The sequence below is a fragment of the Rhopalosiphum padi genome, chromosome 2 (genome assembly GCF_020882245.1).
Source record: "Rhopalosiphum padi isolate XX-2018 chromosome 2, ASM2088224v1, whole genome shotgun sequence".
Lineage (NCBI taxonomy): Eukaryota > Metazoa > Arthropoda > Insecta > Hemiptera > Aphididae > Rhopalosiphum > Rhopalosiphum padi.
Genome location: NC_083598.1, coordinates 80,242,679 through 80,255,331, shown reverse-complemented (window position 1 = coordinate 80,255,331; position 12,653 = coordinate 80,242,679). Strand labels below are relative to the sequence as shown.

At 28.1% G+C, this 12,653-nt stretch overlaps 2 protein-coding genes across 4 annotated transcripts; one reads left to right on the top strand and one right to left on the bottom strand.

Annotated features, from left to right (window-relative positions):
• Positions 1-7,746: 7,746 nt before the first annotated feature.
• LOC132922155 (uncharacterized) lies at positions 7,747-9,603 on the bottom strand. 2 transcript variants are annotated; one of them, XM_060985511.1, is made up of 5 exons: positions 9,339-9,603; positions 9,040-9,108; positions 8,711-8,786; positions 8,283-8,394; positions 7,747-8,219 (listed from the first exon to the last, which is right to left on the bottom strand). In XM_060985511.1, exons 1-5 carry the CDS (start codon positions 9,351-9,353, stop codon positions 8,036-8,038), a joined length of 456 nt encoding a protein of 151 aa, XP_060841494.1. In that variant the 5' UTR covers positions 9,354-9,603; the 3' UTR covers positions 7,747-8,035. The 2 variants fall into 2 exon arrangements, with proteins under 2 accessions (XP_060841494.1, XP_060841495.1); XM_060985512.1 differs by having other exon boundaries at positions 9,432-9,603.
• A 124-nt stretch (positions 9,604-9,727) lies between these two features.
• Positions 9,728-12,607, top strand: LOC132922154 (beta-1,4-galactosyltransferase 7). Of its 2 annotated transcripts, none has more exons than XM_060985508.1 (6): positions 9,728-9,947; positions 10,083-10,188; positions 10,316-10,500; positions 10,571-10,806; positions 10,876-11,022; positions 11,101-12,607. In XM_060985508.1, exons 1-6 carry the CDS (start codon positions 9,945-9,947, stop codon positions 11,357-11,359), a joined length of 936 nt encoding a protein of 311 aa, XP_060841491.1. In that variant the 5' UTR covers positions 9,728-9,944; the 3' UTR covers positions 11,360-12,607. The 2 variants fall into 2 exon arrangements, with proteins under 2 accessions (XP_060841491.1, XP_060841492.1); XM_060985509.1 differs by having other exon boundaries at positions 9,729-9,947; positions 10,019-10,188; positions 11,101-12,606.
• The last annotated feature ends 46 nt before the right edge of the window (positions 12,608-12,653 follow it).

Sequence of the window (12,653 nt, the reverse complement as noted above, 5' to 3'; positions counted from 1 at the left end):
ATTACAGCACTGCATTTAGGTTAATTGACAATAATAAGCCATGCTTGGGACGAGCGACGAGGTATTAATAATATTTATATAGTTTCACTTCAAAGTTTTAATAACACATCTAAAATGCTATTAAAATAAATAAATAAATTACAGTTATTATAACAACCAGTGTACAATAGCAATCCTGTTTGATAAATGATGATTATTCGTATTATTGAATATTATCATGGATGTTTTATTAACATTAGTATCGAGTATTCGGCTGAACATTTATTAGGCCGCAATAATCCAAAAATTATTGCTGTTGCACAAATTTAAAATATATACTATTATTTATCTGAGCGCACGACAATGTGCCGTGTCAGGTTTAAGCTGCATGCTGTGTACCTTTACATGAGCTAATTCACTCTGTTTTTCTCACCCGCATATCTCTGCTTCCTAAACCTATAGCATAAAGTTAAAATAATATTAAGCTTTTTCAAAGGGGGAGGTTTTCAAATTTTTTTTATTTCATCACTCACTTATCATCGATAAAATTATAGGTCACTTCACAATTATAAGCACTTCCCGTAAAAGTTAAAATGCGAAATTTGGCACATATATTGGTCATATTTGTGTAAATAAAGGCAAAAGTTTGAAAAATTCAATTTTCTTAATTAATTCTATTTCGGACTTTCGGAGGGAAGTTCTAAAAGTTTTAAGTACTATTGAACTAATAATAATAATTTACTATGGTAACAAAAAATAAATACCTAATATGATGGCATCTTGTGGCAAAGTGCCGAAGTAAAAGAACATTTCACTCAAAATAGTTTTTAGTGTACAATGATATATTATTGAATTCAAATTTAACACATCCATTATAGTAACTCACTTTTCACTAGACAGTAGATACTAAAATTAAATGTACAGCAAGCGGTACTGCATATATTAAGTAGATAATGACTATCTAATAAAATAACAATCATCGCATATTATTATATTTTATATAAAAATAACAAGTTTATTAGTTTATATAATTGTTTTATTACCTAGATTATTACTAGACACATAGAAAAACATGTTATATTTTAGATTGTATAAATATTAAATATAGTCTGAAATGTACAATTTTGTTTGTCGATAATACACTGATTTTTCGTAACATTTATACAATATACGTTAGTAGTAAGAAAAGTATGTTCTAGAATCTAGATCACCTCCCCCTTAAATTTGCATGTAAATTCATACGACTTTTGTATAGGCAACACGCAGTATACAGCACCTCCTAAGCACCATATTATATAACTTGATCTTGATGCATTCACATTCATATTTTGTGTATTTGTGAAATTGTGAAAATATATTGTATGCATTTACTTATATAATTATTTTACTTTTGTTCATATTTACTCTATATTACATATTTACATATTTACACGGCGAGTGTCGATTCTATTTCATATCTGTTCTGTGAATAAGAGCACTAACTGATTTGTGTAAAGCTGGCTACGCACGGAATGGTTTGATTGCGTAGGTTTGTTAGCGGCCGTTTTGTAAAAAATATTTAAAAACCGATTTTAAAACCACCTATGTATGTAAGCAAGTCTCGGAAACGGTTTCTAATCACCGCGGATCATAATCCGAAAACGTGCGTGGTCAAACCATTCCATGTGCAGCCAGCTTAAATTGGTTGATGAGTTGCATAGGTCTAATGGAGACTCTGACATGATAAAACTTCTGGAAAAAGTTTTTACGTCTTAAATGAATTTAACTTTTTTTTTTTTTTCCGTTTTTCTTTGGTTTTGTCAAATGCGTCTAGCATTGTGTTTGCTTAGAATTAAGGAACATATGTTGAGGTAAAATGCCGATGTTATGTCTGTGATTGTAATTAGTAATTACCAATAAAATGTTATTTTTACTGGTTTGTGGTCAGAACTGAGTGCTGCAAGTGTTTCTTGTTTAGATCTCAACGGAATTGATTTTTGTTACTACAGCGTCTAAGATATCTGGTCGTTTATTACTATCCGTAGGAATACGAGTAGGATCTTTTGGTACAAGTATTGTGTAACGGTTTTCGGCAATCCAAGTATTAAGTTTGCGTCCACTTTGGTTGTCGACACGACAGCCCCAATTACCGTGTTTAGAGTTTAGGTCTCCGACAATGATAACTGATTTATTTCGACCCATTAATTTAACGAAGTCATCGATATTAATTTTTATAGGTGGTTGATAAGCACTTACCATCAATATATTGGTTCATTATTAATGTTTATCAAAACTTCTACGGCATCCAGATACGAGACACTCTAAAGAAAGATCGTCTAAAGGTATTTGTGTCTGCGAAATAATATTCTCGCGAACTAGTAAGGCTACGCCACCCACACCACGATGTCTTGTGACTCCATTCAGGCGCGCACCCAGAATTTTTATTTGGGAGGGGGCTTAATATTTTTTTATTTTTCCTTACATATATAAATAAACAATTAAAATTAATTTTTAAATAATCACATTTATTTATTATTACCATATAATATGTTATATTATTATGTATTTAATATTTATAATTATATTTATAATTAAATACTATAACAAATCAATTTAAAATTTAAGTTTCCTGGGCCCCTTTTCAGAAAGAACTGTTAATACTTCGGATTCTTTAATTTGTATTTTTCGATACATGTGAAGATTTCGCAAGCACTTATTATTTGGTTTTAACTAAAACCAAACTAATATACGTTGAATTTTTCCCGCAAGTTATTAAATGTTGTTTTAAATCTGTGTCTCCTGAATCAATTCGTGCCCTAAGCAACGCTCGAAAATTACTTTCGTTGCACTCGGGCTCTTGATCTATATTAAACGTTCCGTAATCTCAATGTGCTCTAAGTGGTAGATATTGTCGTCTTCAAAAAATAATTGTTTTTATTATCGGTTTAAGTTTTTCTTGATTATCTAAAGTCTGTTGGTGATGAAATTTGTCAATTTGTTTATCAACCGATAATGTTTTTCCTAACATAACATCCATAAAATGGTCAGCTTTTAAATTAGCTTCTTTATAATAATTTAAACTTCCGTGTTTTTCGAATTTTTCTAAGCCTTTTTTTCCAATTATTGTACCCCTTTTTAAGAAATGTATGAAGTGATTGGTTGGACTATAGCCAGCCTATCAGAAGGTGAAAATAATACGCAAACTTTTTACAAAAAGCACTATCTTCAATTTTTTAATATGTTAACCATTTGTATTTAGTTAACCATAGTATATTAAATTTTCTTTTTTGATTGCCAATTTGTTGATTAGGAAAAATATAATTATTTTCTGGGACCCACACATTTTGTAAAACTTGAATTTTTTTTTGTCGTCGTTTTTTTAGTTACAAATAATGATATATCGAAAGAAAAACATTTTTCATAATTACCAATTTATCAAATGTTGACGGCGACGATAAAGCAAAAAGTTTTTAAGAACTGGGCGGTTCATTGATTGATGAAATTTTTGGTTTAATATTAATATACTTAAGAAGAGTACTACTTGTACCAACTTCAGGTTTTTTTCGTTTTTGACTCATTTTAACTCGGCTTTTTTTTACTCATACGCACATTCGACACAGCTATCACAAAAAAAAATCGAACAAACTGAATTATCTAAACGAGATTTTCATGCCTCAATTGCCACAGAAAGTCGAAAGTCATAATTATCATTGTTATCGTAGTTACCAATCAAAGTCGATCCTACGTAATCGCTAGTATCTGTAAATCTAAAAATAATTTTTAACGAAATAAGAAATCGGCGATTGTCACATACATTATTGCGTAATAATGGACTATTGTGTATATAAATGTGTATCTAACATAATACAATTTGAAAATAAAACATTATCATTTATCATTGTTATACTATATTTGCTATAATAATGTATAATGTAATGAAAAAAAATTTTTAGGATGAGAGGGCTTAAGCCCCAATCCCCCCCCCCCTTGGGTGCGCCACTGACTCCATTTACGGAAAATTCTGCGAGTCGATCTACGCGATATATTTTGTAATCGGATATATCAATATTGTGGGTATTTGTTAAATGAGTTTCAGTTATGCACGCAACATCTATGTTGTGCTGTCTTATAGAATTTCTTTTAATTCATCTGTTTTCTTTCTTAATCCATTATCATTCCAATTTAATACAACTATATATTATGTTATGGTTATTAATCAATAATCCGATTTAATGAATAATGTTATGACACGCTCTTATAAGATCTGAAGTAAAGTACCGAGTATCAATTCAGACAAACGCAGGCCACTTGACCTATACTCTTATATACTATATTACTACATACTATTATACTATAATTTAAATTAGTTAGTTTCTCATACGTATTCACAAATCGAAGTTTCCACCAGACCTATGCAACTCATCAACCAAATTAAGCTGGCTGCACACGGAACGGTTTGACCACGCGCGTTTTTGGATTATGATCCGCGGTGATTAGAAACCGCTTCAACGGCTTGCTTACATACATAGGTGGTTTTAAACATTTAAACAGAACATACTTTTCTTACTTACTTACGTGATAGCTGTGATACGTCAAATATAATTAACAGTTTTTGGACTTCATATTCTAAGTGACAAACTTGCATCAGGCATGCTGTATAGCACATATTGTGCACTGTAAAAGTGTAGAATAAGAGGTTTAGACTACAGGTGCCAGACAGCCGACGCCGCGTCGTTATCGACATAACCTGCATAGCATAACTGCACACACACACTATAAACATTAATCATCATTCATTTCTTATTAGGTTTTAAATCCTACTTTATTGTATTAAATGAATAAAATTGTTTAACTACGAAACTCAATTTAAAAAAAAATTAAAAAGTATTGTGTTAGTTGATTGCCATCATTTTTTATTTAATTGCCATATTTTTTAATAAATTATATTTGTATTTAAGCACGCCAAATACGGTTAATCTAACAAACCAACAGCCGGACCATGAAGCAAAAAATAATACCGTAGCCAAATGCGACACTCTGCCCTTGTCTTCTGCAGCGCCGGAAGCTACCCCGGGCGGGACCCCCAGATCCAGAGCCAAAAAACGTAGAAGTCCCATGGAAGAGAGTGATGAAACAACCGAAGAAAGAACGCAAAAAACTCCATGCGTAGACCAAATGTGTCATCGTTAAGTTATTGACTTCTTCAAACATGCTTAAAACGATTAAAGCTGATAAATAAGTTCAATTACTAGGCAATCTCATCAGTGCAGTAAATGAGAACATAAGCGGCCATCTCCGTGTGCCGCGTGTAGTACTAGATCGGGAGTCAACTGACGCAGGAGTCTTGACTAAAGCAATCACCCATGCTGTTGGAAGTGGCACTAACTGCACCAGACTGTTTGACAACTGTTGGTTAGAACTTAGAGATCAGAGACGTGGGCGAAGAAACAATAGATGAAGAAATCACCCAGGCAGTAACAACGGCGACGAAATCCCTGACTAGTTTCAAGGAACTTTCAAACGAAAAGTTGAACGAAGTTGAATAAATCGTTTGAATCTCGATTTAGTCGTCTAACCAAATAAAAAAGGTGATTCATATTTGAAAAATAATTTAAAATATAAGTAACTATCGCCACATGACGATTTATCTAAGAATAAGGAGTCTTCCTTATTTTATCTTTATTATTATTAAAAATTTCGAAAAATCAGAAATTGAAAAAATTAATTATTAAAGGTAAAATAGGGGTGGACAATAATGGTGAATTGCCCTCTATACAGTTTATACCAGTGGTGCGCAACCTGGAGTCGCGCGACCCCTGATGGGGTCTCGAAATGTTGTTAGGGGGTCGCCAATAATTTTTACACCAAATGAAAAAGTTATATACTATGTATACTATGACTATTAAATAAATATATATTATACACTTACATTGTGTTGGTAGGAAGGGGGGGGTCGTATTATCGTCGGTCCTAGATCAAAAAAGGTTGCGCACCACTGGTCTATATTATACTATAGTATATTCCCAATAGATATCGAAACAGTGATAGATAATAATAATGTAGCCTAATGAATCAGCGTATATTTTCATATTTCATGTAGGTTGTAGGTAACGGATTATCTCATAGGAACGTATGGAGCTTTTTGAAGAACAGCCAAAAATGTCTTATAATCAGTTAAAAATTTCTTGTGTAAGTAATTATTCAATATAAGTTTTAACTTAATACACATTAAATATACTAAATTAAAAAAAGTAAGTACTGTGAATTATATTAAACAATAATCAATTTCCGAACACGTTCACGTTAAATTTCATTTATTATAATATAAATATAGTATAAACACTATAAGCCCGCATCTCAATGTGTAGCATCATCCTACATCTATAGATATCGCCTAATATTTAACTTATAATATGTTAGATGAAATTAATTGATATATTTAAGTATATTAATCTGATATTTGAACAACAACTTTAAAATAAAAAAATACTTTTACTGTCTCCTGGACGGATCATTTTTTAACGCTTCAACTGGTATTGATTGTAAAATTAAACTTTCGGCGTTCAGCGAAGCCATGACAAAAGGATTACAATAGGTCAATAGACGACTAATGCACGCAAATCGTTTCGTTCAATATTTAACCAAATATTTTATAAAAAAAAAAGCACCAAATAGTCAAATACTCAAATGTATTATGATATAAATGATATGATTAACATTTTTAAGTTCGAATAGATGTGTAATTATTTTGTGTAAATACAAACACAAAGTTTAAAATTGTTTATGCACTACTGTAATAGTAACTATCCTTTATAATTTGAAACTAAAAAAAGTTATGGTACACGTATATATTTAGTGGTAGTGTGGCTTAGAATTTATGTGAAACGGGAATCGATTAATATACAATAATTAATAATAAAATAAACAATAATTGATGGAAACGTGTATTTGTATATCGTTCGATAAAAATGCAATGAAGCTGTGTCAAGAAATATTAATGGATTAATTTTATATGACTGGCAATTGACAAAGACATGAAGCATTACGCAGCCCCGCACTTCAAACCACCCACCTTCAAACACAACAAATATAAAATATTTTATTCCGTGATAAATTTATTCCAAATAAAATATTATAATAACCTTTTTTTTAACGATTTAAACTATATGACGTATTATAAATGTATATTGATTTTTGTCCAAAATTCAAGTGTTACGCTGAGAATAATTTATGGTTTTCTATATGCCACTTCGATTTTATAATGAATTAACTTATCATTTATAAAAACGATATTGACATGATATTATTATAGCTAGTTTTTAAGGCGGCGTTTTGAATAGGCAATTTAAGTACTTACAGGAGAATAATAAAATTATAGAATCAATTCGTATGGATTAATAATATTATTTAATATTATTTTCTTTCTACATAATATTTCTTTGTAGCTCTATACAATATGTATTGATAGAAATATGTTTGATTTAACTGACTTTGGAAAATACTAATTTTCAAAATAAAGTAGGTTTTTGATTTGAAAATTTAAACACTTAAAAATGTGTTTTTTAGTCTCTAAATTTTTTTTGTATTATACATTATTATTTAAATCAACTAAAATATCCAATCACTTAATTTATCAACTAATGTTCAATTGTACGTTGTTACTTATTTATTATTTACTTTGAATGCATCAACTAATTATTTAAATTAATGTTTAGTAGTCATAATGTAATTAGAGTTTAATTCATTTAATATTGATATTGAATGTACACTTCAAATTAATGGAAAATCTTTAAACTAAAAATGTGTTTGAACTTTTTATTTTTTATTTTTAAAACAATATAAAATAAACAACAGTATTTTATTTAATAACAATATTTATTGACAAAACAAAAAAAAAACACAATAATTAAACATTCATAAAAGATACCAACATTGATCATTTCAGCTTCTAACATCAGTCAATATTACTAAAGCTGGTCAACACAATATTTATGGTATGTTTGATTTATTTTATATAAAATGTATGTCATATATTTTTGTGGAAGTTATGTTAAGTAATTAAAATTAGTAAAAGATCTCAAAGAATTGTACACCTCTGCAAAACCAAACTGCAACATTGATTATCAGTTTTAGTTGCATGTTGTGGTGGTATCAAGTCTAAGTCCTCAGATTCTATAGATCCGTGAAATTCTTGTAGACTGAAAGTATCACTCAATGTTTGCCTAGCCTTTGGTCCAGGAAAAAACCGTATTTCCATTTCACTATAAAAATAAACTAAAATGTACATTTTTTAACTTTTAGATGAATATATGAATAAAAATTACCTGTCAGATGAATCCCAATCTACTAATACTGGTAATTTATCTATCTTGGATGATTTGCTGTTCGGAACAGCCATTTGGTTATATTCCATCAAACCTGGTTTAGCATATTGTTCTGTTGTAAATCACAAAAATAATTTAATTATAACCCAATAAAAATAAGATGGTAAAACAACAAATTCTACAGGAATAATAACAATAAAGAAATGAAAACTAAAATTGATAAAAAAAAATCTTACCACTGTTTTTCTTTCATCGTGCATTCGTGCATGATAAAATAATTCGAAAATTCAGTTAATGTTAAAGAAACATAAAGCTAAATCTAAACAAAATATACAAAAATAAAAATAAAATAGGATGTTTTTCTACAATAAAACCATACAATAATAAATAAAATAATATGTTGATTGTTAACTGGTTTATTGACTTGCCCAATTTTTTCTGGAAAAATGAAGGTTTTGTAACTCTCATAGAACAATCACTTGTGTTGCTGTCTTCGTCACTGTTCTATAATAAAAATAAAACATTTATTTAATGGTATACTGTGTTTTTTTACACATTGTATATATTTATATAATTTTAATATAATTATTGTGTTAAAAAAATTAAATATTTATAAAATAAACAATATTCAACACCTAGAACAGTTAATTAAACTGAATGATCTAAAAGTTTAAGATTAAATTTAAACTATTCTAGCGTTATAAATATTTTATACACAATAACATTAAATCAGTATATAACATGAATATATAGTTACTCTGTCATTTTCTTCAGTTGTAGTTTTATGACGTTTTGTAGTATCGCTGTCTATTCCACTATCGTCCATCTAAAATACACAATTCACTATAATATAACTTGTACAGAAAACAAAACACTAAATAGTGTTACTGTTTGACACAAATTTGAAAATAGTGCTATAATAACTGGATACGTGATTACTTTTAATACACACATTCATAATAAAAAACTTGTACCCAGTTACAACCACAATTAAAAAATATGAATTAATGTCATAGACAATAGAAATTTGAATTAAATATAAAATTTAACACTTACCATTATTGACGACATTATGATTAATTAAATTTCTAATCTTGTTAACCACACATTAATTAATAAAAACTTTAAAAGTTAAATAATTTCTGATACCTTAATTAAATATTAAATATTTTTTTTGTTTAGTAGTATTGGAGACGGTACTGCGGTAGTTTGGTGGTAGGACGTCTGGACGTACTCACGTACTATTAAGTATTTAGAATTTACGTATTAATCATACTATTCAGTCATAACAAGTCTATACCTGTTTATCTTGTCATTTACAACCGTGGTTTGAAGTGATAATAAAGATTTTTTTTGATAACACAATAGAAACGTAAGATAATAATTCTCTGATATAATATAGTCCGATAGTCGGTACTTCAGAATTTCGGTAGATGTTTTGCATTGATAATAATTAAAATTTACTGGTGCCGATGTTTAAATGGTTTTTGCCTTGGATTAACTCGATCTAAATAAAATAAATAAATTGGTTACCTAAATACGTTAAAAATAGGAAACATTTTTAATGTACATTATTTACAATGATCGAAGGATTAATTTCCGAACATTTCGATCGAATTAAATGTACTTTCAGCAGAATTGAAATTGGACTAATTTAAATAAATGGTATATAAATAAAAGTAATTGTAATTAAATAAGTAAAATATTTTTCAAGCATTTAAAGATTTTCTTGTTAGTGGTGCATCAATTGCAATGTTCTTACTTCTAACTGAATTATGATCATTGTAATATAATCTTTAGAAAATCAACACAAATTTGATGAAAATGATGTTTAAAGCAAAAATTTTATTAATTGGAGTCATACTCACTTTGGTAATCACTCTATTATTGTCACTGTTGTATGTGCGTAAGTACCTATATTCAGTATTACTTATTCTGTTGTTATCTGATAAATGTGAATGAAATATTAAGTATTTATCATTTATTTTTAGTTTTTATAGATACTTGAATTTTTATTTATTTTTTTTTTTTAGGAGAACTTGAGAATGGCGGTAATATACGATCAAAAGAACAGGCTTCTTCCGTGTTCAAGGGAAATAAACTTGGCATTATAATACCATTTAAAGAAAGGTTTGACGAGCTCTTAGAATTTGTACCACATATTAATTCGTTCCTAAAAAAACAAGATGTACTCCATGAAATATTTGTTATCAACCAAGTAATTAAACTGTCATATTTAAGTATGATTGTAATAAGTTTAAAAATATTCTTTTTTATTCAACATTCAGGTTGATCAATATCGTTTTAACAGAGGTTCATTGATTAATGCTGGGTTTAAAGAAATAATGTCCTCATATAGCATGATTGATTATATAGCTATGCATGATGTTGATTTATTACCTCTTAATCCCGCACTTGATTATCATTATCCTCCAACTGGTCATGTTAACCACATTGCTGCACCTTATTTGCATCCACGATACCATTATGCTTCATTTGTGGGTGGTATTCTACTTATTACCAAGTATGTAATTTATATTTTATTTTTAAAAATTTGTTTTTTAATTTCTATCTATTTATTTTATTTTATTAGAGAAGACTTTATACAAATTGATGGCTTAAGCAATAATTATTGGGGTTGGGGTCTTGAAGATGATGAATTCTATTTACGTCTTAAAGAAGCCAAGATAGGTATCCATAGACCAGGAAATTTAACAACAGGCATATCAAATACATTCAGGTAAGAAAATAAATTTGTATAATTACACATATTTTAAACAAGAAAACGTAAAATTAAAGTTTAATTCCTATTTTTCAGACACAATCATGATCGAACTGTTAGAAAACGTGATATGACAAAATGCTATAACCAACGCGAAGTAACAAGAAAACGTGACAGACACACTGGATTACATAATGTTAATTATTTTGTAAAAAAAAAACATGAGTTGCTCATAGATGGTGTACCTACACTAGTGTTGGATATAGAATTAAAATGTAATAAGACTTTAACTCCTTGGTGCTTATGTTCAGAGTATGGTATAAAAAATACTAAAAATGTTAAAAAAGGCAAGTAAATATTATATTTAAAGTAAAATGATTTTTAGGTTGAGTTTATTCGTGAGAATAAATTTTATAGCTGTGAATTTTATTATAATGTTAATATTGCTCAGATAGTACAAATTTATATTTTATAACTAAATACCAAATATCACAAATTTATCACTAAAACCTTAAAAAAAAAAAATTGAATCTGAGTTAGGTATAAACTTGCTTAATATAAAATCTATCATATTATATAGGACAAATTTAAATAAAGGAACACATAATGAAATTACCTACTATATTTATTATTTGTTTGACAAAGTTAAATATATTTAGCTTCTTTTAACTTAACACATTTAGTATGCACTGAACTTCATTACTATTTTGTGATGAGACAGTACACCTAAACAGATACTTCAGTATCTCAATAAAAAATAGTGAGTGTATTAAGGTCCCTTGTATATATTTACTATATCCCATAACAATTAAATTGTGACACAGTAATTGTGTTCAAATTAAATATTAGTAAATAAATATGTATAAATACAAAATTGACATAACTAATTATTATTATTTGTTAAGAAAAAACTAGTAAGGTTACAGATTAATGTCTCAAAATAATCAACCTAGGATATAATTTTTTTGAGGGACGGCAAATTTGTATTAAAATTATATTTTATATATTTCTTATATCAATTATTTTGTTTAATAGCAGGTTTATCTAAAACTTGATTAATCTCTAAATACCTATTGTATAATATCCCATTTCAAAATTACGATGATTCATAAAATATAAAAGTATAAACCTAAACAATTATAAGTCAAACCATGTTTATTTTTGTTGGTATATAATTGAAACAATACAAAAAAAGTTAACTAGGGGCTGCAATGGTATAAATCCGTCCCTGATCTAGTAAAAATTTAGCATCTATAAAAATAAGCCTTATTATAATTGTGTTCATATAAGTTAGTAATAAGTTATAAAATATAAATTTTTTAATTATTATTTTATTATGTCATTGTTGATTTGATTCTCTTTACTATTATTATTATTGTTTTAAAAATTGTTATTATATTATTTGTAAAAAATACATAAATATTCTGTTATTAGCTTAAAAAGTTGACTTAACTTTCGCTTGTTATAATTCAGTATATTGTATTGTATGTTTCAATACAGTGTATTCTAAGATGTTTAAATTATGGTAATTTCTGAACTATAATAATATAATTATAATATATAATACTATAGTAATATTATAAATCAAAATAATTTAAACACTGTAGGAAATTGTAGATTTGTAAAATGTCATTATTGTTTTTTAATTT

Bases quoted from the DNA above. Each gene is read 5' to 3' on its own strand.
- LOC132922155 (XM_060985511.1), bottom strand. The intron at 8,787-9,039 runs GTAACTATATAT...TTTTTATTATAG, and splicing joins CAACTGAAGAAAATGACAGA to AACAGTGACGAAGACAGCAA. The intron at 8,220-8,282 runs GTAATTTTTATT...TTATTTTTATAG, and splicing joins GATTGGGATTCATCTGACAG to TGAAATGGAAATACGGTTTT.
- LOC132922154 (XM_060985508.1), top strand. The intron at 10,501-10,570 runs GTAATTAAACTG...TTCAACATTCAG, and splicing joins AAATATTTGTTATCAACCAA to GTTGATCAATATCGTTTTAA. The intron at 10,807-10,875 runs GTATGTAATTTA...TTATTTTATTAG, and splicing joins GGTATTCTACTTATTACCAA to AGAAGACTTTATACAAATTG.